This window comes from Pongo abelii, chromosome 18 (genome assembly GCF_028885655.2).
Source record: "Pongo abelii isolate AG06213 chromosome 18, NHGRI_mPonAbe1-v2.0_pri, whole genome shotgun sequence".
NCBI lineage: Eukaryota > Metazoa > Chordata > Mammalia > Primates > Hominidae > Pongo > Pongo abelii.
Genome location: NC_072003.2, coordinates 54,722,424 through 54,750,265, shown reverse-complemented (window position 1 = coordinate 54,750,265; position 27,842 = coordinate 54,722,424). Strand labels below are relative to the sequence as shown.

The window sequence follows — 27,842 nt, the reverse complement described above, 5'->3', positions numbered from 1 at the left end:
GTCTGTGGCCCTTGTCTAGGCTCTGCTAAAACAGATGGCAAACACAGCCACTCAACAGGTGTCTTTATTCATACTTGTTGACATTTCCCATGGGGAACGGTTGAAGGGAGGGGCAGGGAGGGCTGAGCGGGAAGCCACGGCTTGGTTTTCCTCCATCCAGTGGAGAAGAGACTCGGTAGGGACATGCTAAACAGAGTGAACAGGGGAACCATCACTATGTGGGCTGAGATGCACTGTGCAGTGACTTCAGACAACCTGAGTCCTTCTGTCAGGAAATGCAATTTCTAAGTGGAAAAAAAAAAAACAAGACCCAAAGAAAAAAACAAAGTGCATACAAAGCAAACTGCTAATGTAAGAAAGGTTCTAAGGCAGCCAGCAGTGAAAAGCCAGGGGTTTGGAGTGGCCACCTGGCCATGCCCCTATCCCACTGCCCTATGCCAGGCTGTTGGGCCACCAGTGCCCTCTTGAGACAGTCTCCATTGGCTCCAAGGGTGCTGTGAGCCACAGAAGGTTGTGAAGGGAGAAGAGTCTGAAGTGTGGCAGCACCAGGGCAGCCCAAAGCAGGGCTGCATTGAAAATATCAAAGTATCTCTTTAGGGGTGGCTCTGAGGGTTGGTGAGATTGGAGGGGGAAGGGGTGCCTGGGAGGAGTACGGTCAGCATCTATCTATTCTTGGGCACCGGGAGGAGCCACTCTCTGGAATCTTAAATTACCAGGTAGGAGTGAGAATGCTGATTAGCTGTAGAGCTGAAGGCACGGCTGCCAGGCCCCTCTGGGTCCTTCTCTAGTGCTCCAGGCCCGGTGTATGGAAGGCAGTGGAGAGGAAGGGCCTGTGGGAGCCAGGGCCAGCTCAGCAGCCTAGCCAGTCGGATTTGATGCTTCCAAACTTCACGCTCTTCAGACTTTGGTTCTCCAGCTTCAGGTAATAGGCACCCTTGAAGAAGTAGCTGTGACCTGGGGTAGAGAAAGAAGAGACCATGACCCCCTTATCCTGACATTCTGACACACAGAAGGTTCCTGGGAACTTTGAGTTTCTGCCTGGCATAGGGAAGAAGCTTTTAAACCAAAAGAGAGCTTTGAAAGGCTGAGGCAGGAGGATTGCTTGAGCCCAGGAGTTCGAGACCAGCTTGGGCAGCATAGAGAGACCCCCCATCTCTACATAAAAATTTTTTAAATTTGCTGGGTATAGTGGTGCATTCCTGTAGTCCAAGCTACTTAGGAGGCTGACGTGGGAGGGTCGCTTAAGCCCGGAGTTCGAGGCTGCAGTGAGCTATGATTGTGCCTCTAGCCTGGGTGATAGAGCAAGACCTTGTCCCCCCTACAAAAAAAACTCAATTGTGGCTGGGTGCGGTGGCTCACGCCTGTAATCCCAGCACTTTGGGAGGCTGAGACGGGCAGATCACGAGGTCAGAAGATCGAGACCATCCTGGCTAACATGGTGAAACCTCATCTCTACTAAAAATACAAAAAATTAGCCGGGCGTGGTGGCAGGCGCCTGTAGTCCCAGCTACTAGGGAGGCTGAGGCAGGAGAATGGTGTGAACCGGGGAGGTGGAGCTTTCAGTGAGCCAAGATCGCACCACTGCACTCCAGCCTAGGTGACAGAGGGAGACTCTGTCTCAAAAAAAAAAAAAAAAATTCAATTGTTTGAACCTGAGCTGATTGAAGAAAAGAAAACAAAAACAAAACCAAAACACAACAAAAGCCCAGAAGATCGCCCTCTGGGAGCGGAAGAAGGGAAATTGCTGTGAAATAAGCTCTTTTATTCCCTGTTTGCTCATCTCTAAGATGAGGATAAAGATTATCAACCTTCTAGGGCTCGCAGTGAGCATTAAGTCAGATAACATATGCTATTATTAAAAACAATAACCCCATTTAACACAAGCATCAAACTAAGCACATTCCATGTACCAGAGGTGGCAAAACAGGATATATCCAGTCCTATGAGGCCCACAGATGGGTTTTATTTGACTCTCACAAGTTTGTTTTGTTTTGTCTTTAAATCTGAATAACTTGCCAACATGTAAACATTCAGAAAAGTCACACAGAAGTACAGATTTCTGGCTTCTTTAAAAAAAACTAGAATATCTAATATAGAGTATCTAACAACACCAGGCCCCATTCTTTTTTTTGAGACCAGGTCTCACTCTGTCACCCAGTCTGGAATGCAGTGGCATGAACACGGCTCACTGCAGCCTCAAACTCCTGGGCTCAAGCAATCCTCTCTGCTCGCCCTCCCCAGTAGCTGGGACTACAGGTATGTGCCGTCATGTGAAGCTAATGTTTTTAAAAATTTTTTTGTAGAGATAGAGTCTCACTATGTTGTCCAGGTTGGTTTCAAACTCCTGGGCTCAAGCGATCCTCCTGCCTTGGCCCCCCAGAGTGCTGGGATTACAGGTATGAACCATGGCAGCTGGCCTAGGCCCCTAATCTTGCCCACCAATAATTATCTGAAGGTGAGAAGCAAGCATCTCCTGTAAATGAGGCATGTGCTCTCTGATTTCGCGCAGACTCCACAATTCCCCACTGTCTGCCCCTGCCTGCTTTGCTCATTTGTGCTACCTGCCTGACCCATGGAGCTTTTGGAGTTTGTGACTCCTGACATACATAATCTCATTTACTATTAATATGCTAGCATGTAGTAGGTGCTCAATAGATGTTTCTTCTTGAAGATAACCCCTAATCTAGCAACTGATTATACACTGCTTTTTCTTGGACATGTAAGACCTTCAGCTACTGGAGGTCAGGGCCTGTGCTTAGCATACAGTAGGTGCTCAAAAAAAAAAAAAAAAAAATCTGTGGGATTTAGTTAAAATCTCCTCTAAAAAAGCCAAACTGGACCCATTTCCAGGATCCTAGAGAGCTCACAGATGCCTCCTCAAGAGTATGATTTTCAAACTCCAAATTCTATCCCTCGCTGCTACTGGTTGTGTTTTAATCAGCAGGGGGCCAGGGGCAAACTGGTTGAGTGGAGGATCTTTGCCACATGAGCAACAGAGCATGACAAAGTTTGCCTCGTCTCAAATGGAGCCATCCTTCTGCTAATGGGAGGTGGTCACAGGCCTCCTGCAAAACCCAAAAGGGCCTGGATCAAACCCCAGAATGAATCCACGGCACACAGCCCATGTTCCTTCTCCCCCAGCCCAGACCTTCCGCCCTCCCCTGCCCTGGCTCCAGGCCCTGCAGCTGTGAGAAGTCTTTCTGGGTCTTACTGCCTGGAGCCAGGCCAAGGAGCAGAGGTCAGGGATCTGGAAACCTTCCCAGCACTGGGATGAAGGAGTTGATTTGTTTTCCCGGGCGCCGCCTGCCTGCCTGCCCTGCACAATGAAGAAGTGTGTGTTTGCAAGGAGCTGAGCCCTGGCTAGGGGCGGGGAGTCCTAGAAAGCGGAGACAGTCCTGGGTGGCTCACCGCTGCCCTGCAGGTCCACGACAGCATCCAGGTTATCGGGGATGGCATTCCAGGCATCTGCGATGAGCTTGGGGAAGCCAGGATCCATTTTCTTCTTCACCTCATTGTATCTGTAAAGAAACAGACACAGTGAACCAGCAGGGCCTCTCTAAAGGACACTTCCCCCCTGGCCTGGACGAGAGCACCCAGCTGATGGCTCCTGGGTAGGCCTGGGAAACTGGACCTAGCCCTTCAGGGAAGCAGCCAGCTGCAGTGGAAGGAAGGGCATGGAAACAGACCTGAGTCTGAGCCTCAGATCTGCCACTTTTAATTATATGACTTTGGATGACCCCATAAAAACAATCTCATGATTATTGCTAACACTCATAAAGCACTTTCTACATGCCAAACAGTGTGTTAACCACTTTCCATACAGCCTCAGTTTTACCAGCTGTAAAATGGGGTTGTGTCTAATTTAGTGTATTTAATTTAATGCATGCATTAAATAAAACAGCACATGCAGAGCCTCTATCCCCATGTCTCATAAATATTTAGTAGGTATTTAAGAAATGTTAGCTCCCTTACAAACAAATCCCTGCTGTAATCTGAGGAGTGCTAAACTAGAAGTCCAGGGATGAGAATCTGCCCCATCACTCTTTCACTTCATGGCTTGGAAAAATTGCTGCTTCTTCATCTGCCACAGGGAGATGACAGTCCCTGCCCTGGGAGATGATCATGGCTGGGGCAGTGAGGTTACAATGCAAGGTGGAAGGTACATGTGAGTCCAAGGCCTGTTAGTCACAGGGTGGGCCACGTGCCACCTCAGTTCCAGCGGCAGCAATCCTGGGCCCCGCCTTTAATTCAGGTAAATACTTTGGGCATCGGTTGGTATGTTCTTCTCCCTGGCCAGCAACCCTTCTGTCTTTTAAGATTTTTGGAGAACTTTTCAAATGCTGCTGTCACGTTGATTCCTTTGCTTCTCCACTTCATTATTCCGTAAATATTTACTGAGCTCCCACTATGGGAGCCATGGATATCCTAGTAAGCAAGATCAAGTCTTGCCCAAGTGGAGCTGTTTCTAGATGAATCTGTGTTTGCATCCCATCCTGGTAGCAGCCACCCTTTGCTCCACAGTGCCTCCTAGTGGGCTCTCTTCCTTTCTGCAGCCAGCCTTGACCACCTCCACCCTGGACCCCAACAGCAGCTTTCCCTATATGCTCCCTTCTAGAGGGGACTTCTCCCTCGAAGGGACTTCTCCCTCAGCCATCACCCCGAAGAACTAAAGCCTTCCTTAATCCCAGCTGCAGCATAAGACTCATTCTTACAAAACCTGGCATGCTTCTCATGCCCTAGGTCACCAAAACCAAGTTCCCTAGCTCAAAATCCCAACACTCCCATCCAAGGCACCTCCACTGAGCCCTCAAACTACATTCTCTAGCATTAGGATGGTTTGGAGATGCGTGTCTCACACTTGAACTGGCCCTCATTTCTTTCTCATTCTACCCACAGAAGGTGGGGATGGCAGAAGTTAAGCCCATTTTACAGATGAGGAAACTGAGGCTCAGATAAGAGAATTATTTTGCTTCCAAGTTCTTTTCATCCAGAAAGAATACAAGCACTGTGGTGTCAGAAGATGTGGTACTTCTCTGCAGCTGTAGAAGTTGCCATGTATAGCAGGTGTTAAGAACACAGATATTTGTGTCCCAGCTTTTCCTTGAGCCACTTTAGCCTCAGTTTCCACACTTGGGAAAAGGAGCTAATAGTATCTACCTCAACTGAGAAATATAGGTGACATGCATAGCCTCAGGCTGGGCTATGGTAGAGGCCCCATACTGAGAGCCATCATTATCTGATTCAAATGTGTTTACATAATTTTCCCTCATTCTACTATAAACTACATGAGGCCAGGGTGTGATGATTTCTTGACCCCGTCTCTCCAGCAGCTAGCTAAGTGCCTGGCACACAGCAGATGAGGAACATATATTTGTGGCTTAGTGAAAGCTTCTACAAGCAGGTCCTGAGCTCTTCCTGGCATGCTAAAGACAGCTGCTCAGCCTCTGTCACTCTGGGGCTCTCTCCTTCTCCAGCAAAGATGCCTCTGGGGCCTCTGCAGACTCCACGGCAGGGCCAGTGTCACAAGCTCATTCACCACTTCTCTTGGAATAGAGATCTGTCTCCTTTGGAAGCCAGCCCACAGCTTCTGATAGGCCCTTCAGCTCTGCCCCTTTTCAGGAAGTCTCAGGGTGGTTCCTCTGTAGAGCAGGCTGTCTGTCCTGGCTCTGGCTTTGGGAGGTGGGCTTGTGTGGAAAAGGACTGGGAGGCAAATAACTCTGCCTGGAAATCCAGCAAGGCACTGCCACAACCTCCATGCCTGTGTATGTGTGTGTGTGTGTGTGTGTGTGTGTGTGTGTGTGTGCGCGCACATGCGCACACAATCATGTTCCTATATGTTAGGAAAAGGTCTGTTTTTGCATGTTTACATAGATACAGTGCATGGAAAAGTGATTTAAAAAGTTCTTCCAATACCATAATTTGAAAACTTCAGGGCTTTAGGATTCTAAGATTCACGTTTCTGTGGGTCTGTGCAGCTCTCCAGCCACAATTCTAAGACTTGGAGATTCAGGGCTCCTACAATGCTGAGATGCCATTCACAGTACGTGTGTGTGTGTGTGTGTGTGTGTACACACTGTCTGGGGCTAGTGTCTGGAGCCTGTGGGTGGAAAGCCCGCTCTGTGGTTTCCTGCCTGACTGTTTTCTTTCTTGAGGCTTGAGATATCAATCAGCTTAGGTTGCTAAGTGTCTTAGCAATATGTCTGGAATTCCACCCTGACATGGGCAGGCCTGGGATATAAAGAGTTTCTGAATGCAGGGCAGCTGGGGGGCAGAGAAGTGGGGAGGAGGGAAGGGGGAGAAGACAGAGGCCTTAGGAAGTAAGCGGGATTGTTGTGGGGATGGCAGACAAAGGCCTCAGGAAGTGCCCTCTAAAATTCTTGGGTAGGGCCCAGATGCCGTGGCAGCCACGGAAGGAATGTGGGGATACCAGGAGGGAGGGGATGGAAGGACATACCACAAGTCTTTGTGCCCCAACCACTCTTTCCTCACTAATCAAATGGACTGGCAGATATAGTGGAGGGGGTACTCAGTTCGAATACAAGAGAAGTAGCTATAATCCTGGCTTTGTGCAAACACACGTATCTCAATAGCTTAGACAAGTTATTTAATTTCTTTGGACCTCTGTTTCCTTTTCTAGAAAGTGTGAAGAATTACAGTCAAACTCCTGAGGTTTGGGCTACCTCTCACCAGCCACTCCTGGATATTAGGTTCCCAGGGCATGACTATAGCCCCTCAGAACTGGACCCTTCCCTGTAGATAACCTGGAGCACAGAACCACCTGCTTCCAAATTGTTCCCCTGCCAACCTGCACCCACAGCCACGGGCCTGCTGTGGGCATGACACAGGGCACCTGCTCCTTCCAAGGGGTCTGATTTGGATGCTGGCTTCTATGGACGACTGGTGCACCCATCTCTAAGTCTTCTTCATATTTTGTCCTCTGCCTTCATGTTCCCCCATCTCTTGGAACCCCCATTCCACCATCTCAGGTATAGAATAGTAGCGAAGAAGTGAAGACTAACATGTTTTCCCAGGAGACAGAATCCAACCTGTCCCTACCTGGCTATGTGACTCCAAGCTGGTTACTTAACCTTTCTTTTTTTTTTTTTTGAGATGGAGTCTCACTCTGTTGCGCAGGCTGGAGTGCAGTGGCGTGATCTCAGCTCACTGCAACTTCTGTCTTCCAGGTTTAAGTGATTCCCCTGCCTCAGTCTCCCTAGTAGCTGGGATTGCAGGCATGCACCACCATGCCCAGCTAATTTTTTTTCATTTTTAGTAGAGATGGGGTTTCACCATGTGGCCAGGCTGATCTGGAACTCCTGACCTCAAGTGATCCGCTCATCTTGGCCTCCCAAAGTGCTGGGATTACAGGTGTGAGCCACTGTGCCCAGCCACGGTTACCTAACCTTCCTGAACCCAACTTTCCTCATCTGTAGAATGGGAGGAATAATAATTCCTATCCCATAGAGCCCTTGGGACAGTCTCTGGCACATAGTGTCAATAGGAGCAGTTATTATCTTTATTTTTATTACCCCCTTCTTCAGTGAGTCATTTCAAAATGTGGGGGTCCAGACCAGACATGGGCCAATCAAAAGAGTTCTGCAAAGAGAAAGGATATTCCAACCAGAATTATATCAGCAATGTGTACAAGAATGGTTCACCTTTGGCAACATCTCAGAGGTGCCAGAGACCAAAGAGGTTAGAGACCAGAGAGAGGGCATCCAGAGCCCACCGACCTCTGAACTCAACCCAGGAGGCTTGAAGCCTCAGGGCGGCTTCTCTGTCTCTCGCAGCCAACTGTGCTGCTGTCCTACCCACCACCCTCCCTTACCTCCAGAATTTGTCTCCAGCAAAGATGTATGTCTTCTTGTTTTTGCTCCAGTTAAAGGCGGCATCCACTCGCTGGACATCAGGGGGCAGTCCCAGGCTGGTCAGTGGCTTGGGGTACCCTCGCTCCAGGGTGCTGGCTGAGTAGATCCAGTATTCATTCCCTGGGGTGGAAGCAAAGGGTGTGTTGGCTGGTGCTGACATGCCCTAGTCCAGCCTGTTCCTCCCTCCCATCATCTATCTGTCCACGGGCCCCACTGCAGCCATTCCCAACAGAGTGCAACTTCCTGCTCACTCCTGGTTGCAGTGCCCAGAATCAGGGCTCACACAGAGGGCTTTAGAAGTCAATTACAGAAGGTGCCTGGTCAAGGACGTGAGTAGGGGTATAAATCCAGCTCACACTCTGCTCACCACGTCGTGCACTCTAAGGGCCTTGCTGCCATGAAGAGGCACCTTTTGCTAATTTGCAAAAAGGTGCCCTAGGAGCCAGCATTTGTCCTCTCCAGGACCCATGATTACGGTGGATTGGGGGAGATGGGAGCCAGGTGGTGGAGACAATAGTCTTGGCTGAGCCTTTATCTTCTCTAGGATCCCACTTCAGACCAGGACAGGGACCTCCTAAGTCCTTCTTTACCCCTCATAACAGCCCAGTGGTCTGTCTCCCTGAGTGGTTTGTGAGCAACGTGAGGGGCAGAGCTTGTATCCCCAGGGTCTGGCAAAGCCCAGCGCATGGAAATGCTCCAGTAAATGTTAAATAAGCAAATCTTAGCCATACAGACCTCACCTTGATGATTTCTACCACTTCTAGGGGCTCCCTGTGCTATTATTTACTTAACATCCTGCTTTCAGTGAATTCATTTTGAAATCTTTAAAAACAAATTTATTAAAAAATGTTTTTTGACTGTCAAAATATCAGTTACTGAAAAATCCGTTTCTCTCCTGATTTGAAACTCCACCCTATTATAACTAACTGCATCTGTTAAAACCAATTTATGTCTAAAAGTAAAAATGAAAACAAATATTCTTTAAAACATTCGAACTAAAACTGTTACCTGCCAAAGACTGTATCACTACAAAGGCGTTAGGGACACACCAGCACTAAACTGAGATTTTTTTCTTCTAGAAAAGAAATGAGACGGATTGAAAAGAATTAAGAAAATGAAATGTGTACACTGAGGGTTAATGCTGTCTGATGTTGGGTGTCGGAACCAATCTCCCAGAGGAGTTGTGCACTTCAGGAAATAATGTTGAAAGAATGAATCCATAAAGGAAAGGGAGCACTCATGGGTGCATAGGAACTGTGGTTTGGGAGGGGGAGTGAGCCTGGGACACCCAGGAGCCCTGGTGCAGAGCCCTGTGGAGCTGAGGGCCAAGGAAGGGTGCTTCCCACACACCTGCAAAGAACACAGCCTTCTCTTCCTGTGGGGCCTCGTATACCGCATCAATCTTTTCTGGGAGCTCAGGCCAGAATGTGGCCACCAGCAGGGGACCCATGGGCTTGTCACGTGGCGTCACAGTCCGCCAAATGAACCTGGCAGGAGGCAAGGAGGCACAGGAAAGCACATCTTCAGTCACCCTGCAGCTCAAACGACACGCACCCCCCAAACCCACCCAGAAACATCCCAGAGATGATTCCATGATGGGAGTGGGAGGCAAGATCAAAGGAAGGTTGGAGAAGGACCGGAGAATGGGCAGAGCGCCTGTCTGCAATCTGCTGGAGCTGAGAAACATCCTCCTACCCTGTTCTCTCCCTCTACCTCCTCCAGGAAGCCTTCTCTGACTACCTCTGTCCATATTGTGTTTTCCCTCTCTAAGCCTCTCAAAATCATCAACTCTGAGTACCTGGAACAGTAGTGTCTGTTTGCCTTAACTCTCGTGTTTGATTAGAGGCCAGTTGGGGCAGGAGCTGATGACACTCAAGTATTTCCTGAATTAAAATGAAATGAATTTGTGTGCTTTGTCAAGGGTTATCATTTATTGAGGTCCTACTAAATGCCATGCGCTTCATGTGCCTTGTAATTTAATCCTCACAATCTTTTAAGACAGCATGCACTCTGGATGGTCTACCTAGCATTAGTTATCTATTTCCCCACCATCCTTCTTCACAAAACTCCACATTTATGATCCAGCCTTCACTTCCTGAGACCCTGTGTCCCCAACCCCCATTCTAGGGGTAGATACTGATTGGTCTAAGCCACTGGTTCTCAAAGTGCAGTCTCCTGACCGGCAGCATCTGAGTCACCTGAGAACTCATTAGAAATGCAAATGATTGGGTCCTTCCAGAGATCTACAGATAAGAATCTCTGGGCTTGGGGCCCAGAATCTGTGTTTTAACAAGCCTTCCAGATGATTCTAATGCATGCCAAGATTTGAGAAGTACTGGTCTAAGCCAATCAGAGTTTAGCATTCCCTAGCACTGTTACTGATTCGGCAGTTGCCATATGACTTACAGTGGTGTAAAGACGGAACACACAGACTTGTATTTCACATCTGGAGGTCTGTGTGTGTGTATCTGTGCATGTTTCTTTCTCTCTCGCTTCCTGGGAGAGGGCAGGGATTAGAGCCCCAATTGCCACTGGTAGCCTTCTTGTGACCATGAGGGGGAACCGGCCTTAGGATGAAGTCAGTGCGGACGCTAGCGTTGGACAAAGACATCAAGTCACTGACCCTCTCTCTGCCCCTGCAGGCAGCTCTACCCATGGACTTTGTACCATATGAAAGCAATTTCTCTCTACTCTATAGGCTGGATTGAATTTGCAGAGGGATAGTCTCTGTTATTTGCAGAAAAACATCCTAGCATAGGAAGGTGTCACAATTTTTATTTAGCAAATGAAGCTCAGAGAGGTTAAGATTCAAATTACTTAGTTATTACTACATCAATGACTAAGTAAGTTAGTTATTACCAAGATACAAATCCAGATGTGACTCCAAAGTCTGAGTTTAATCACCCTGCGATACTGTCCTTCATGACCCCCACCCTCACCAGTGCCTAGCAGCAATTTTTGCTCGTGGTTGAAGTTTAATATTTACTGGTTAATCAAATAAGCCCATTAAACACTCATCAAGTTCCTTTTGAAAGAAAACTGTGATGTGGTAGGCCAGGGATGGCTCCAGCCTGGGTCTGGGCTCTGCATCCTTTCCTAGGCCCCACACATCTGAGATCTGCATGTGTGGTCAGGGCTTTCTTAGTGGGAGGAGCTCCAGATGAAGGACATTGCCAGATCCTTACAATGGGGACTGCAGAGCAGTGCTGACATCTGCTGTCATATATCCTCATTTGGGCATTCGAGGCCTGATGGGACCTGATTTCTCACTACATTCTAAGTCTCATCTCTCATTGCATTCTTGCCATTTCCCCACTGGCCAGCAGACCCTGTGAAGGGCAAGGCATCTGCACCCCAGAATCTGGCCCAGTGCCTAGAGTAGAGGAAACTCTTCCTGAAAGTTTATGGAACATCTTCTAGCCTCACCAGATTCTCGCTGGCTTATCCAGAAACTTTCACATCACTATGGCTTGGTTCTGCAGGTCCCTCTGTCTCAAAGAACCTCCTAACTTGTCACCCCCATCAGATTCTTGCTTCTCCTTTAAAGGCTCTGCTCAAATGCTGCTGCATCTGTGAAGCCTTCCTTGGCTGGGACGTGCTCACAAAAGCACCTAACGCCTCTGCGATCACTTTTCTTTCATCTTGCCATGTCAGTTCTCTATGCCTATTTCTCAAACTAGACTTGTGATGCACAAACTTTAATGTGCATCAGAATCACTGGGAGAATTTGCTAAAATGCAGATTCCTGGGGCCTAGCCCCAGAGTTCTAGTCAGGAGGGTCTGAAGCTGGGACAGAAACCCACCTTTCAATACTCACACTCTAGGTGGTTCTGTTATAGAAGGCCCATGCGCCTGTCTTTGAGAACCCTGATCTAGCAGCCCCCCACCCCACTGTCCCGAGAACATCATTCTTCCTCCTCCAGCTACTAAAGCCTAGCAAAGTATTTGGCACAGTAGATACCAAACAATTATTTGTCAATAACAATAGCTAATATGAATACACTTACTCTGTGTCAGGCATTGTTTTGTTCTCAGCACTAAGTTCATCTAATCCTTACAACAGCCCTAGGAGATAGGTTGGAATATTAGCCCCATTTTATAAATGAGGAAACCAAGGTACAAAGAAGATACTTAATTAACTTGCCTATGATTATATAACCAGTAAGTAGCAGTTACAGAATTCTAACCCAGAGAATCTGGCTTCAGAGTCCATTTTCTCAACTACTACACTCTATGAATGAATAAATGGATGAATAATGAATAATGGATGGCTGGGTCATAAATAACGGATAATAGATGGCTGGCTGGCTGGATGGATGATGGATGGAAAGATATAGGTATGGATGGATGGATGGGTAGACAGATGGATAATAGAAGAATGGAAGGACAGACCCTTTAATGAGGTCCTAGATACTGCCTGCCATTCTTCAGGGAACTAGGGCATTAGGGTAAACCTCAGTCTTTAGTCAACTGAGTGGTGATCTTTATCTATAGCATGAAGAATACCACCTCTTTCTACTCTGCAGTCACTCACCACCCATACACACAGTAAAGTGGCCATTTGAGGGCAACACCATTCTAGAAGAAGGCCTGTGGTAGACTGAATTATGGTTCCCAATTCTTCCCTCCATTTCGACTTTAGGATTATGCATTCATATGCATTTCCATGTGACTTTGCAGTACCACCCTCTATGGTAGGTGTTGGGATTGGCCATGTGACTTATTTCAGGCAGTATAATATTCTCAGACAAGATGTGAGTGGAGGCTTTAAATGAGCTTGTGTAGTTCAGTTTGGCCTCTTGCACCCTGTCATCTGCCAGGAGTAGCTGCTAATCCCATGAGAACAACAGGGAGAGCATACCTGAACCCAAACTGTAGCTGAAAGCCAAGATAACTAGTATGCCCACAGACTATGAGAGAGCAAACAAAATGTTTGGGTGCAAATCCACTGAAACCTGGAGGTTGTTTGACACACAGCAGAAACTGCCTCATTCAGGTCATTCTGTGAAGCACTTGGTGGAGTCTTCAGCAAAGAGTGAGGGAAAAGAATAATGGTATAAGAGCAGGGGACAGGAGACAAGGAGGACAAGAAGCAAGCTCCTGCACTCACCGGTCCTTGAAGAAGAAGATCTCACCACGGATCTGAGCAATGCCATCAAAGACAATGTCCTGTTTGCAGATCTCAGGAGTGACAGGGCCCAGCGTGGGGGTGGGGCCGGTGCCAAGGTCAATGTCAGGAGAGGCCCCTGGGGGAGAACACCTGACCTTAGACTCTCTGCAGCTCCAGAGGTTCTCCCCACTAGGCTGAGCCCCCAGGGGTGCCCACCCAACCAGCTAAGAGTCAGAAGAAATCGTCTTCTGGCCTTAGTGTAAGCTCCGTAAGGTAACAAGAAGATGCCTGGACTTGGGGAGTCCCGGGGCCCTTTGTACTTTATATATGCTTTTTACTGACATCACCCAAATCAGTCCTCTCTATAGCCCTGGGAGTGGGGTATCATGATTGCACCATTTCACAGGTGAGGAAACTGAAGCCCAGAAAAGTTGAGTGACTTGCCCAAGGATTCAAACCCAAAGCTCAGATTCTTATACCCACAAGAGTCAGGGCAGTCAGGGGGCCACTGGTGTGTCCAGCACTGAGAGTATGGCACTTTTCATGATAAGTGATTATTTTAGAGATGAGGAAAATGAGTCCAAAGAGGTATAAAGACTTACACAATATCTTGCAGCTAGTGAAGGGCAGAGGCCACATTTGAACCCAGCACCTCTCACGGCAGACCTTGGGCTTTTTCCTGAGTCTAGCAGTCCCCAAACTTCATCACTCAAGCACCATTTTCACTATTTTGGCCTGGCTCAGATATCACCAGGACCATTAAATATTTTTAAAAAATGAACTGACTTTTTAAACTCTAGCCTCACTGTAAGCATCAACGATAAATAAATAAATAAATAAATAATAATTGGCTTAAGGCACTGGTTGTTCTGTTTCTATTACATACTAAAATCAAAGCTTATTATGAAAACCAGAAAATTCCACCCTCATATTGTTAAGGTCATTCCACGCGATGGAAAATTCTGTCCTGTACTTGGCTATTCTCCTGGATTCTAAACTCCACTGGGTTGGTCAAACCTGTGTAACCTTGCACCAGGTGACCTTACTCACCTAGAAAACGGGAGAAACCCAGAAATGGAGTGCTAAGAGTGACATGGATATTAGCATTGTTTGGATAGGGAAGAGTTATCCAAGCATCCCCTTGGAGAGTTGCTCTGCCTTCCCAGGACCAGGTCAACACTCCCATTTCCTACCCTCCTCTCCAGCACTCCTGGCTGGATGAGATCTTGCTGGTCCCACCCCCTGGGCCTCCATCCCAGGCTACATGACCTCCCCCCTCCCCACCCTCCACCCCGCAACCCCCGCCTGGAGGTTTACCATAGAGCTCTTGAATGCCCTTGATGTCATCCTGGGACAGACGGAAGTTCTTGGTGTAGGTGTAAATGGGCGCCATCAGGGCCCCAGGGTCCTGGGAGTGCTCCAGCCCCATGGCGTGGCCAAACTCGTGGGCTGCCACGAGGAACAGGCTGTACCCTGAGGGTTGCAGGGAGGGGAGAGGGTTGAAAGGAAGAGAGATGAGAGAGAAATCAGGACCTGACCCAGTGATGCAGATTTTTGAGGACAGCCCCACAGTAAGGCTGAGAACCCTGGAAGCGGCATGTATTGATTTTTTTTTCTTTTCCTGAGAATTCTGGGATCAATACACAATTTTGGGATTAGTGCCTGTTGTCTCCAAGTGGGGTCAGCCAAAGTCCTCTTGTCTCTTTCCAAGTCAGTATCAGGGCAAGTGTGCTATAAAAGAACGGGACAAGTAGTATCTGCAAATTTTCTATTTAAAATCCCATTCATTTTAAAATCCTGCTTCCTGGCTTTTTGTGTCTCTCTATAAAAGATGAGCTCTACAAACCCAGCTCCTCAGCCTCTCTGAAGAGGTAAGAAGAGTGGGGATAGGCTAGCCCCCTGTTACCACCATTTCTGCCCAGGTGAAAGCAGTAAAAACCATTCACACTTAGCATGGTTGCACAGGCTGAGCCACAGCCAGCAAGCAAAACCTGTGTCACACCCTGTTGTGGTTAAATGTGTCCCCCCAGAAAAGATTTGCCCAAGTCTTAACCCTAGGGACCTGTGAATGTGATCTCATTTGGAAATAGGGTCTTTGCACATGTAATTAAGATGCAAGTTAAAATGAGGTCAGATTGGACCAGAGTGGGCCCTTAATCCAATATGGCTTGTGACCTTATAAGAAGAGGAAAGAGGCCAGGCACGGTGGCTCACACCTGTAATCCCAGCACTTTGGGAGGCAGAGGCAAGTGGATCACCTGAGGTCAGGAGTTCGAGACCAGCCTGACCAACATGGAGAAACCCTGTCTCTACTAAAAATACAAAATTAGCCAAGTGTGGTGGGGCATGCCTGTAATCCCAGCTACTCAGGAGGCTGAGGCAGGAGAATCACTTGAACCCAGGAGGCGGAGGTTGCAGTGAGCCGAGATCATGCCACTGCACTCCAGCTGGGCAAGAGCAAGACTCCGTCTCAAAAAAAAAAGAGGAGAGGCAGGCAGAGGGGGAAGAAGGCCATCCATGTCAAGACAGAGGCATAGACTGGAGTGACGCATCCTTCAGAGGGAACATGGCCTTACTGACACGGTGATTTTAGACTTCCAGCCTCTAGAAGCATGAAAGAATACATGGGGTTTGTTTCAAGCCATCAGTTTGTGGCACTTTGTCATGGCAGCCCTAGGAGACTATAATATTCACTCTGGGTGAGCCACTGAGCTCTGGATCCTTGAACCACTCAGGAAGATGGAGAATCCCACCTTTAGGCTGGTAAAATCAGACTGTGTCCTAGCAAGGAATTTAGCAGGGGATAAGAAAACCTCCTTTGGCCAGCCTCTATCCACCAACATCTGCCAAGTTCCATCTCATGATGATTAAAAAGAATGAAAGTAACATAAAGACAGGCTTGCCTAATTCTGACAGGCCCTGGACCTGCCCACTGACCTGGCCATTATGGGCCATCAGGGAGCTTTAAGCAACCCTGTAACCCTGGGCCCTGTAGCCTAGAGTGGGCACAGGGCCCCAAGCACCCTGCTCACTGCACTGAGCACATAGTAAGGTCATAAGCTGTCTTCTGGTCACTCTCTCCCCTGAGCTTGTGAGTCCCAGGGGACAGAGAGCTGTCCCAGCCAGCTGCATCCTCAGCACCCAGGATTGACGAGGACCCACCACTTGCACCCTGGTAACAGATGGTGCTGACTGATGGGGGAGGGAGGGCTCTGGGGGCTCCCCCAGGGCTGCGTGGACCATGGGGTCAGATCAAGCATGAGGCTGTTCCTTTTTTCCTTTCTTCTGCTGCCTACCAGCTCCTTGAATGCACCTCTTTGTGCAGTGGGAATGTCTCTTAGAAGAATTGTCTCTCTCTGGTAACCTGTGCTCAGAACTCAGCCAATTTTGGTAGTCATAAGCCCGCCTGGAGGGTGGCTGAAGGGGAAGGCAAGAGCAGTGACCCCTCAGGAAGGCCAGTTCTTACCCAGGAGGCAGGTAGCAGCACCTGATCTACCAGGGTCTGATTTTGGAGGCTGTGCCTCCACCTGGATGGGCAGGATCTAAGCAGGGACCTTGGCTCCACCAGAGATGGGCATTGTCTCAGCCTAGGTGGGCGGGTCTGGGTAGGTGGGTGTCTAGGGGGCAGTGTCTATGCTTGAAGTGGGTGAGGTCTCAGGAAGGTTTTTGGAGCAAGTTTAGGGGCAAGGGCAATGTCCAGGGTCTCTGTCCAATGACCAGGGCCTCGTACCTTGGTCAGGGCAGAAGCCCCACTTGCGGTCGTCATCGTAGTTGGCTGTGGTTGCACACCACATCTTTCCATCACTGCGGCCGGCGCTGGTGCAGCTCTCATATTTGTTGCCCAGGAAAGTGAAGGGGAAGACACAGGGGGCACCTTCTGAGTTCCCACCAACAGTGGACATGGCTGTGGGGTTAGGGATACGGGTCAAGGCACAGCAAAGAGTCTGAAGAGTCTGAGGCTACCACCAGGAAGCAATAACATGACGCTGACCTTAACAAACCACACCTAAGTTAGACTCAGTCCCAGGCACTGTATCTTTAGACCCATCTCACCCACCTCTGACAACAGCCTTGTGCAGGAGGGACTGAATAGCAACGCGTTTCATGGATGGGAAACAGATCAGAGAGATGATGAAATTTCCCTAAGCCAGCACTGCTAGGAAGTATCAGAGCTGCAATTCAAACCCAGGAAGCCAGATTCCAGAGTTCTAATGAGTCTCCCATGGAAGGGGGCAGATGGGCTAGGGGCAAAGGGAGTTGGATGAAGCTGATGGCACCAGCACATGACCCTCAACTGTGAGCCCCCTTGGGCAGGGCTTTGCAGAGACCAACCTCTGTGTCTGCTGCACAAAGCAGGCGCTCAGTAAATTCCTGTTGGAGGAAGGGAAGAAGGAAAGGAGGGAGGGATAGAGAGAAGGAGGGCAGGAGGGAGACAGGGAGGAAAGCAGGGAGCTCTTAATAAAAAACAGACTAAAAGGTGGAGATAAAGACCAGGAAAGGCAGGGAAGAGACTGCAGGGTCAGAGAGGACAAGAGAGAAGTATCTGTCAGAGAGCCTGAGAGAAAAGGGATGCAGATCGGTCAGAGGATCCTAAGCAGGCCTGACATTTAGGTGTCACTAATTCAACTGTTGATGCCCAATGTCTGTTCTGATTTCAGTGCCCAGGCCATACCAGGTGACAAGTATCCTGACTAGCTACACAGACATCTTAGGTGTGGATGTCATTTGCACAGATGTCTTAGCACCCCTGTCTTGGGGAAAGGAGGTGGGCACAGGGAGTCTTATGGGGTTTTTTTTTTTTTTATCGGACAGCAGGTGCTGGGCCCTGAGAGAGAGAGAGAGGCAGTGGCACCCACCGGTCTCAGGGCAGAAGCCATACTTCTTGTCGCGGTCATAGTCCTCAGTGGTGCCGCACCAGCGGTAGCCATCCGTGCGGCCCTCAGTGGTGCAGCTGTCATAGGATGTGCCCTGGAAGCGGAATGGGAACTTGCAGGGCTGTCCTTCAGCGTTGCCGCCCATGGTGAACAGGGCTAGGGGTGGGGGAGAGAGGGAAGGATGTGAATGAGACATGCTTCCATGGGCATAGGGCTGGCTGGCTGCCCACCTGCCGGTTCACACCAGTGAAGTTGATGCATTGTTAAAATATTAAGAAAACATCTCTACTGGTTGGTAAGGAGCTGCTTCTCTGAGCTCCCAGAGAGAACCTCTGCTTCCCTGCTTATCCCAATCCCTCCCCTGGGACCTTGTGGACCACCCAACAACAAAATGATTGACACCTGGCACACAGCAAGGGCTTCTAGAACCCTGCCTCAGCCCCAAGGGCACTGTCCATTTTGCCTGGTCCACGCCTGTACCATGCAAATTTCATGTAATAATGATGTATGACATGAATACATCAGTCATGGCAGGCAGGACCACGAGAATCTCTCTCCATTTGATATGTGGAGAAATCAAGGCTAGGACAAAGCTGGTTCTCAAAGTGCTCATGGTCACAGAAATGAAAGAAGTGAATGAAGGTTGTAACTAAAAACTACAAAACACACGAATCTCAATCTCTCTTGCTCAGTCTGTCACTCATACGTGTGTGTGTGCACACGCATACACAGAAAGAAAGCTTTACCTCCTGTCAACCCCAGGCCCCTTCCTGGATGGCCTTGTTGCAGTCTCTGCAGGAAGGAGAGAAAGAGAGAAGAGGAGGAGGGAGGGAGAGGGAGGTGGTGCCTTCAGGTCCCTTTTACTAAACACTCTGAGCTCCTACTTTGACATCTTCAAGACAGGGGCCATAAATGGAGAATTGGGGGAGGGAGTGGGGTTCAGAGCCTGGCCTGTCTGTCTTGGATTCTCCCCGTCCTCCCCTCATCCACCCAAAGCTAAAAAATGGTGTGTCTCTGGAATTGCCAACCAGCAAAACCACAAGTCCATAACAAGGACCATCTGTGCACAACGGCGCCAGAGGTGACCTCACCAGCCCCCGTTAACTCCACCATGGCTGGAATGGAGCCCAGTCCCTGGCCTCCCACCACAGAACTCAAGGCCCTGTGTCCTCACCGCTCCCCTCTCTTCCAAAAGACCTTGTCCTGCAATGCCAGAAACAATGGCACCTAGAGAAAAGGCAAGACTGAGTCCAGATACCTTAGTGGCCTCAGAGTTGAGAAAGGCAAAGTGTTAACTTCGACCAGTGCCAGCCCCCTGCCTCTGACCTCCCATTTCTACCACCCAGGAAGCCCCTGTCTCCTCCCAAATTCCCCTGACAAGGATGGCAAGAATGAGACACTGACTCAGCAGTCAGCAGGGGCTGAGTAACAAGAATCTCTGCCTCGAGACCCAGACACGTGCGTGTTGTGCGTACTTGCATCTGGCTAAGCACAAAGTAAATGGCTAATGTCCAATGCAGGGAATAACCCTTCCCAAATTTATGAAATACAGCTGTTTCCACATCTATCACCAAAGCATTCTGTTCCTATCAGAGGGGTGACACAGGGAAGGGTTAACGCCACATGTAATCCCTACCGGGAAACGCAAGATACAAAAAATATTTTTATTTCAAAATTTCTGACTTATTAACGGTGAATGGCTAAAACTCTTACTTAATATAAAGTTTAGCTCTGGTAATAAAAGTGTAAACAGGAAGGGAATTAACTAGCTCTTTGTTTCATTCTGTCAAGATGGTTGGTGCTCAGTTTTCAGTTACAATGGGTTAGGGAGATTCACAGACGTAAAATTACAGACAAAAAGACAGCCTTTAGTCTATGTAGACTAAAGAGTCTTTGTGACATGGGAAAGAAGATAGTGTTAAAAATTTTTAGACTTTTTTCCATTTTCCTCGGGTTTTCTGGGCTTTCAGTCTGCAGAATTATCAAATATGATGACTTCATAGAGTATGAAGTTACATACACTGTCTTTTTGTGATTTATGACTATTAAGTGTGTCAAGGATATTTTTAAAAAGGATTGAGTGTGTATGTCAATATCTGTACCCCATTTTAAAAGATTTCCCCCATGTGGCTTCAAAATCTCTGAAATGTTGTGTCTCAGGCACTGACAGGCACACAAACACAAATACTGAGTCAAGCCTAAAGTCTTTATCAAGACACAGAGATGCAGACACAAGCTAGACAGGAGGCAGAAAAAGACAGTGCCTAAGAGAGGCAGATAGTATATCCCCTGTGCCCAGACACACACACACACACACACACACACACACACACACACACATTAGCAGAGGCAGCATCAGGACCAAGGCAGGAGCAATAGCTGAAATTCTTCAGCTGGAGTCTGCAAACCAGGTTGAGTCCAGCCTTGGTCTGAGTCCTGCCTCCCTATCACACTGCTAGGTTTCCAGCTACCAGCAAGCCTTTCCTCATGCCCTTGAAGTATCAATCTTGATTGTAGGGTAAAGACTGGTTCTAGAGAGAACCACTGGGAATTGCAATAGTTCTAAGTTCACTCCAATATATATTAGAAATAAATAATTAGCAAATCAAATCTGTGACTTCCTAAATGATTGCTAACGGTGAAACTTAAAAAAAATAGACTTGATTTAATTAAAGTACTACGTTCATCATGGTACTGGTGGGAGAGAAACAGCAATGGCTCAGATCAGGATGTGGGGGAACTGAGTGAAGGACGTTGGAGGGATGCTCATTGACTGGCAGTGCCAACCAGTCCTGGAGAGTGTGGAGGGCGGAGCACAGTGGGGAGCCTGGGAAGCTGGAGGCTTGGGGTGGAAAGTCTTGGGGACTAGAGTGGATGCTCACCTTCGTGGGGACAGAAGCCGTACTTGCCATCCTTCTCAAAGTTGTAGGTGGTGGAGCACCAGAGGAAGCCATCACTGCGGCCGGTGTCAGTGCAGCTGTTGTACTCCTTGCCATTGAACAAGAAGGGGAACTTGCAGTACTCCCCATCGGCGTTCCCGTACTTCACACGGACCACTAAAGGGTGACATGGAAGGGAGAGGTTGGACTTCTCCAGGCCTTCTTTGGAGACCAAGATTCTGACTCACCGAGATGTGTGACTTTCCTCCCCTCCCACCTCTCTGGTCCAAGCAGATGGAGTGGAGAGAGGACAGGAGAGAAGGTCTGGGGCATGCAGAGGGCCCCTTTCTTACCTTGGCCTTCTCCCAAGGTCCATAGCTCATCATCATCAAAGTGGGAGTCTCCCCCAACACCAGTGCCTGGGGCGAAGGCATGAGCCAGGAGTCCGTCCTTACCATCAAAGGGGTATCCATCGCCATGCTCTGAAACACACATTGGGTCTTAGCTTCTAGCTGTGCCACCTAGACCCTGAAACCCTTCCACACCCCATCTACGTGTGGAGACTGTCAGCCCACCCAGCATCTGTCCCCTTCCCTTGTCCCAGTGGGGTTATCCAGGACTGTGAACAGGAGCTCAGTAGAGATCTGCTGACCTGATTGTTACCATCCTATGGTCTACAGTGCTCTCCCAGGTTTACATGACTCCAAGTGTCCATACCCTCTACCTTTATTGTCTACTCTACCACCACGACACTATATGTACCACATACCCACATTGCCACACTAGTGTCCTCACCCCACCTTCATCACCCCCAGTGTCTATGCCATCCTCCATCCTGTCAATACTGCCCTCTTAACCACAATCCTGCCTTCATGTCACACTACCACCAATATCTGCGACACGAATCCTCATGCCCACCTTGTCACCAAGGCCTGTACCACCCACCCACTTGTCTACATTGTTTCCCATGCTCTTTACCTTCATCACTTACCACTCAGTGTCTACACCACCCACCTTTATGTCTGTGCTACTGGCAGTGTTCACACCATAAACTCACATGGCCACTTGGCCCCAGGTTCTATGACCCTTCCTCTCATGTCTACACTGCTTCATTGTTTCCAAACCACTCTTATATATCTACAGTTCCTCAGTGTCTACAAGCATCATCCAACAGAGCTTTCTGTGATAAGAGGAATATTCTTTGTCTGTGCTGTCCAAAATCAATAGTCACTAGCCTCTTGTGTCTTTTGAGCACTTGAAATGTGCCCAGTGTGACCAGGAAACTGATTTTAAATTTTAACTAATTTAAATTTAAATAGCCATGTATATTCTACCTAATGGCTGCCATACTGGACAGCACAGTAGACCACTTGCTTCGGGTTTAGGCGGCCTCCAGGTTACACCACAGCATACCATCTGCCCCCATGTCAACGTGGCTCTCCCGTGTCTACTCCGTGTTGTGCTGCCCCCATCTAAACCACCCCCAGGGCCCACACCATCTACTGTCCTATCTAAGCTGCCCTCAGGATCCCCACGCCCCTCTAATGTCCATCTCGCCCCCTCGTCTCAACACTGATCCCTGTTGGCCCCTCTTCTGCCCCATCTTCTGCCTACCCCAGCGACCAAAGTTGATCATGATGTCTGCCTCTCCATCATGGATTCGAGAAAACCGCAGTGGGGTCACATCACTCCAGACTTGGAAGGCACGAGCAAAGGCATCATCCACCGTCTCTGGGTCCAGATCAGGCGTGTAGCCAATGATCCTGGAGGTGGTAGAAATGCATGTGAGTGTGTATGCATGTGCACAAGTGTGTGTATATGCAAGTATGTGTGTGTGCACAGATATATGAAAAAGTTTGAGTGTGTGTGTGTATGTGAACATACAAGTATGTGCACAAGCATGGGAAGGGTGCACAGGTATGTGTATGTATATGTGAGCATGTGCCTGCGTGTATGTGTGTGTAGGCTGGGCAGGGCTCACTGCCAAGGACAACCTTCCCAGAATGCCTTGAAGACCCAGGGAGTCCCGGGCCAGCCAACATTTTTAGGCCCCAGCTCAGGAGTTCCATCTGTCACTTCTGGCTGGTGGGGGAGGGCCATAAGTAGTGCATTATGGGGCACAGGGCAAAGATCTCACCATTGGAACCCAGCACCACCCATACAGAGCACAGCTCTTGGCCCAATTAGCAACCAATTATAACCCAACTGGGCTGCTAAATCCAATTAGCTACCAATCATCACGTTTCTTCTGCCCATCCCAATGACCTCATCTAAAAACAATAACAATGACTAGCATTACTACATTCTTGCTCTGTGTCAAAAATCATAGAAGCCATTTGTATTAGTTTAGTCTAGCTTAGTCCCCCAACCAACCATATAAGGGCATTTTTTAAGCCCCATTTTGTAGATCGGAAAGCCAACATTCACAGCACTGAAAAGTAACCCAATGTCTCATGGCTAGCAAGTATGAAACTCAAGTCTGTCTGACTTCATTTTCTAAGAACTGTGTATTGAAACTCTCTAAGATGCCAAGCCTTCACAAAAGACACCTCATGGATCCCCTGAGTGGAGAGAATGCATGGGTCAAGGAGACTCGTGTCCCTCAGCCCAATGGCCTTGCCTCCCCAAGCCCTGCCCCGGCACCTGTATGTGATCTGGTTCTTGTCCCACTTGGGCTTGCGAGGGAAGAAGTTGTAGTTGGCCACATCTGGGTTGCCGCAGCGTGGCTTTCGCATGGTCTCGATGGTATTCTGGTCAAGATCACCTGTCTGGGGCAGTCCAAAGAACTTCTGCATCTTCTTTAGTGTGTCCTTCAGCACAAACAGGTTGCAGCTCTCCTTGGGGCAGCCATAGAAGGTGTTCAGGTATTGCTGAAAGAAATGCACACCCCCAAGGCAAGCAGCCACATTAGGATGGCACAGTATTGACCAAAGCAGGCTGTAGCAATCAGCCGCCCAACCCAGTCCAGACAGGATATAAGCCGGGGGTCCCAGAGCACTGAGTGGACTACTGGGTTCCCAAACCAGCACTGTCACCCATTAGCTGAGCAACAGGACGTACAGCTACAGAGAGCATGGCTACCACTAGTTGGTGCTGGATGCTGACTATATGTCCAGGCACTAAAGTCAGAATATGTTAACTCATCTAACGCTCAAAACTCTATAATGTAGATATACTAACCCTATTATACAGAGGAGGAAACTGAAGCACAGAGAGGTTAAGAAACTTGCTTACGATCACACAGTTCACAAATGGTAGATTTGGATTTGGGACAAAGCAATCTGGCTCCAGAGCCTGTGCTAGGAAACGTGATACTCCAACATCCTTCCTTTACCTCTGTCAACTCATTTATCTACCTTGCAGCTGGTGACTTGGGGACTTTTTTCCTCCTGTTTCCTTCTAAAGAGATTCAAGGACTATGTGCATGGGCTCTGGCAGTAGACAGACCTGGGTTTAAATCCTGAATCAGCCATTTGCAAAAAGAAAGTAGTCCTGCCCTTCATGAGCCATACAACTGGCCCTGCCCAAACTGAGGCCAAAACTGAGCAGGTCCCTGCAGAGGTTCAGGGAGCAACCGACTCATTTATTTATTCAACAAATACTTTTTAACACCTACCATGTACCAAGCCCAGTGCTACTGCTGAGGATAAATTGGTGAACAAGATAGACAACTCTGTCTCTAAGGTTCAAATCCTAACAGGGAGGCTGATAGATCACAAATAAAACAAAATGAAGTATGTGATAAGTATTGTGTTGGAATGGTGAAAGGAGCCAGGAGATCTTCTGACAATGGTCCTAGCCTTGTTGGAAGTAGTTAGGAAAGGGGAAATCGAGGACATAACAACAATAATAATATAATAGGAATAATGGCTAGTGCTTATTGAGTACTTACCATGTGCTAGGTAAGCACCTAAGATTACCTCTCTTTTAACCCTGAGATAGGAAATTTCCCAGTTTGCAGATGAAGAAACTGAGAAGTCACTTGCCCAAGATCATCACTAGGCCAGCTGGTTGGTTCATGCACTCTTTGATTTGAAGCCAAGCGGTCTAAGTCCAGAGCTATCTTCTTAAGCCCCCACTGCATTGCCTCTGGACAACACAGACTTCCATTTGTCAGAGGTGTTCAAACCAGGCACCTCCATCTTGAGTGGGGGCTGGGTAAGATGAGGCTGAGACCTGCTGCGCTGCATTCCCAGGAGGGCAGGCATGCATTCTTAGTCACAGAATGAGACAGGAGGTTGGTAGGACTGATTTCACAATATACAGGTCAGGTCACAAAGACCCCTATGATAAAACAGGATGCAGTAAAGAAGCTGGAGAAAGCCCACCCAAACCAAGACGGCAATGAAAGTGACCTCTAGTCGTCCTCACTGCTCATTATATGCTAATTATAATGTATTAGCATGTTAAATACATGAGACACTCCCACCAGCGCTGTGACAGTTTATAAATGCCATAGCAACATCAAGAAGTTACCCTATATGGTCTAAGAGGGAGAGGAACTCTCGGTTCCAGGAACTCCCCACCCTTTTTCTGGAAAACTCTTAAATAATCCACCCCTTGTTTAGCATATAATCAAGAAATAACCATATGTATACTCAGTCAAGCAGCCCATTCCCTGCTCTGCCTATGGAATAATCACCCTTTTATTCCTTCTTAATAAATTTGTTTTCACTTTACTCTGTTGTCTCGCTCTTGAATTCCTTCCTGTGCAAGCCAAGAACCCATGTGGCCCCCAGGCTGAACCCCAGTTTAGGGGTTCATCCTGTGACCCATTGGCTGGAAAAGGTGTAGGAACCCAAGTAGCTTTGTCATTGTCCCAAAGCTCCACTCTCACCCCCACCCAACTGCCGCGTCATTATGCCGGCCAGCTCCAGACCCTTGAAAAAAGTAGCCCTCTAAAAACGTATGGAGGTTTCCTAACCCATCTATCCAGAGGCGGCTGAGACCTAGCTGCTTGGAAAGGGTGAGAGTTGGGAGCGGGTCACCTCTTGAAGGTGTTCCTGGGGTGACAAGAGGGCATGGGAGTCTTCTCCCGGACAGGTTGAGGGGGAGGCTGGAGGGCAGGGTGGCCGAGGCAACAAGGGAGCAGATATCCCCTGGACTGGAAAGGACATCTTGATGGGTCCCTGGGCTGCCTCTCTCCTCAGGCCCTACTTACGCAACACTGCGGCCAGGCTCAGTGCCGCTGCAGTCAGGGGCGCGCACGCTCACAAGACAACATCTGAACCGCGGTTTGGGAGCCCAGCCAGGAAGGAGGGCTCTCTGGCCGCTCTCCGACCCGAACGGAGCGCAGTCCGCCCCCGCCCCACGCGCCTGGCCCTCCAGCGCCTGCCCCACTCCTCCTCCCTCCTGCCGGGCCAGCTCTCTCCTTCTTTTCTCCTACCCTTTGGAGAAGTTCGAGGAAACTTTCCGAGGCCCAGCCCTTGACCAATTTGTCCATTAAGCCAGGAGAAAAAAGATGCGCTCTCTGCTTCCCTCCTGCCCCAGTCACTTCCCAAATGGCCCCCTCGAGCTGTTTATTTAAAGGTCCCTCTCCGGATCTGTGCCGAAGGTTCCTAGAAGTTTGCCAAGCCCCGCTTTGGCCAAGCTCCCTCCCATCCTTATGCGCGCATAAGTTTACCCAAATTGTGTGCCAGAGCCCCGTTCCCAAAGTCCTACATTAGCAAAAACGACCCCTTTAGCTGTTTGCCAAAGGCCTACCTAGACGCTTGGCCAGAGCCCTTAGCAACTGCCCGGATGTGTCCAAAAGTTGTTTACAAAGACCGCCCCCCCTTGCCAAATGTCCCAGATACTAGAGGAGGTCCCCGCTATTTACATAAGAGTCCCTTTCCAGTAGTTTGCCAGGTCACCCCTCTCCCACTCTCTGGCTTGTTTTTCGCCCCACTGCTGTATGCTGAAGGTTGCCAAATTGTTTATCAAAGGTTTTCTTTGCTTACAAAAGATTCCCCACCGTTTGCAAGAGATCACTCCAATAGCTCGCCAAAGACCCCCCAAGCTGTTTATCGAAGCCCCTCCCCCACGCTGTGTGCCCACCGCCAAGGGCAGGGGGAGAGACACCCCCATCCTTTGCCTCCAAAGTTTGTCTAAACGTGGTTCCTTGAGGCCAGCGCAGCAACTCACCACTGCCAACTCTTTGTCCGTTTTGGGGGCGACATCGCCGGGGAACTTGATGATGGGCGACGGCGCGGCGGCGGCGTGGCTCAGCAGGCAACCCAGGAGGCAGAGCGCCCTCAGGGTACCCGTGAGCGCGCCCCGGGACATTAGCGCCTCCATCGTAGCGCTCCCGGGCCCCGCGCGTCGCCCGGGGGTCGCTGGCTCGGTGCGTGTGGCCGCGTCGCCGCCTGGTTGGAGCCTGCTCCGCGGCACAGGGCTGCGCTCCGAGGGTCCGCTGGCTCGGTGGCCTGGGCTTTGCCCGGCTCAGCGGCTCATGGTCCGGCCCCCGCTCCCCAGCCCCCGCCGCCGCCGCCGCCGCCGCAGGTCCTGGCAATCCCTTTGTATGTTTAAAGCCCCAGATGCGCAGCCTCCAGCCACCGCCTGAGGAAGTCTGGATGCAGCGGAAACAAGGGAGGGCAGCCGCCAGATGTAGCCGGCTGGGCTGGGAGGGAGCTGGCAGAGCGGGGCTGGGGGCGGGGGGCGCACTCGGGCCCGCCCCTCTCTGCCCCATCCCCCCCTACTCGCCCTCCTCCACTTTTCTCCTCTTTTTTCCTTTCTCCACCTCTTTTCCCCGGCCGCCTGCTACTCCTGGCCTCTGCGTCCACTCTCAGTGCGCGACCTCGTCACCCCACTTCCCTCTCTCGCGATCTGGGCACACAGCCTCAGAACCCCCTCCTGGGAAACGTCTGGCGCTGTCGCTCTAGGCCCTTGACGTCCTGAGGTTAGAGAGCAGCGGTACTACTTGGAGGGACGCCGGCTGGGCCAGGACACCCTGCACTCCCTGGGGTCAGGAACGGGAAGAAATGGTCAGAAACAGGTGATCAGCCACATTGATAGATGGTCAGAGACAGAAATTTTCGATATTTAGAGATAGGGACAAAGAGGAATGGGATGAACAGAGATGGAAAGAGAGAGATGGAAACAGAGACAGTGGAAGGTCCCAGGTTGCTTCCCT

The 27,842-nt window shown here is 49.3% G+C and overlaps 1 protein-coding gene across 1 annotated transcript; it reads right to left on the bottom strand.

Annotated features, from left to right (window-relative positions):
• Positions 1-46: 46 nt before the first annotated feature.
• Positions 47-27,842, bottom strand: MMP2 (matrix metallopeptidase 2). Its single transcript, XM_024233230.3, has 13 exons — positions 26,855-27,842; positions 23,375-23,601; positions 22,346-22,494; positions 21,085-21,213; positions 20,735-20,908; positions 17,835-18,008; positions 16,709-16,882; positions 14,296-14,451; positions 12,979-13,114; positions 9,219-9,355; positions 7,829-7,988; positions 3,409-3,518; positions 47-954 (listed from the first exon to the last, which is right to left on the bottom strand). The coding sequence occupies exons 1-13, from the start codon at positions 27,005-27,007 to the stop codon at positions 851-853; spliced, it is 1,983 nt and encodes a 660-aa protein (XP_024088998.1). The 5' UTR covers positions 27,008-27,842; the 3' UTR covers positions 47-850.

Coding starts and splice junctions, on each gene's coding strand:
- MMP2 (XM_024233230.3), bottom strand. CDS start 27,007: ATGGAGGCGCTAATGTCCCGGGGCGCGCTCACGGGTACCCTGAGGGCG. Junction 9,356..12,978: donor ATCTTCTTCTTCAAGGACCG/GTGAGTGCAGGA, acceptor GCCTCCTGCCAG/GTTCATTTGGCGGACTGTGA. Junction 7,989..9,218: donor GAAGGCTGTGTTCTTTGCAG/GTGTGTGGGAAG, acceptor CTTCCACCCCAG/GGAATGAATACTGGATCTAC.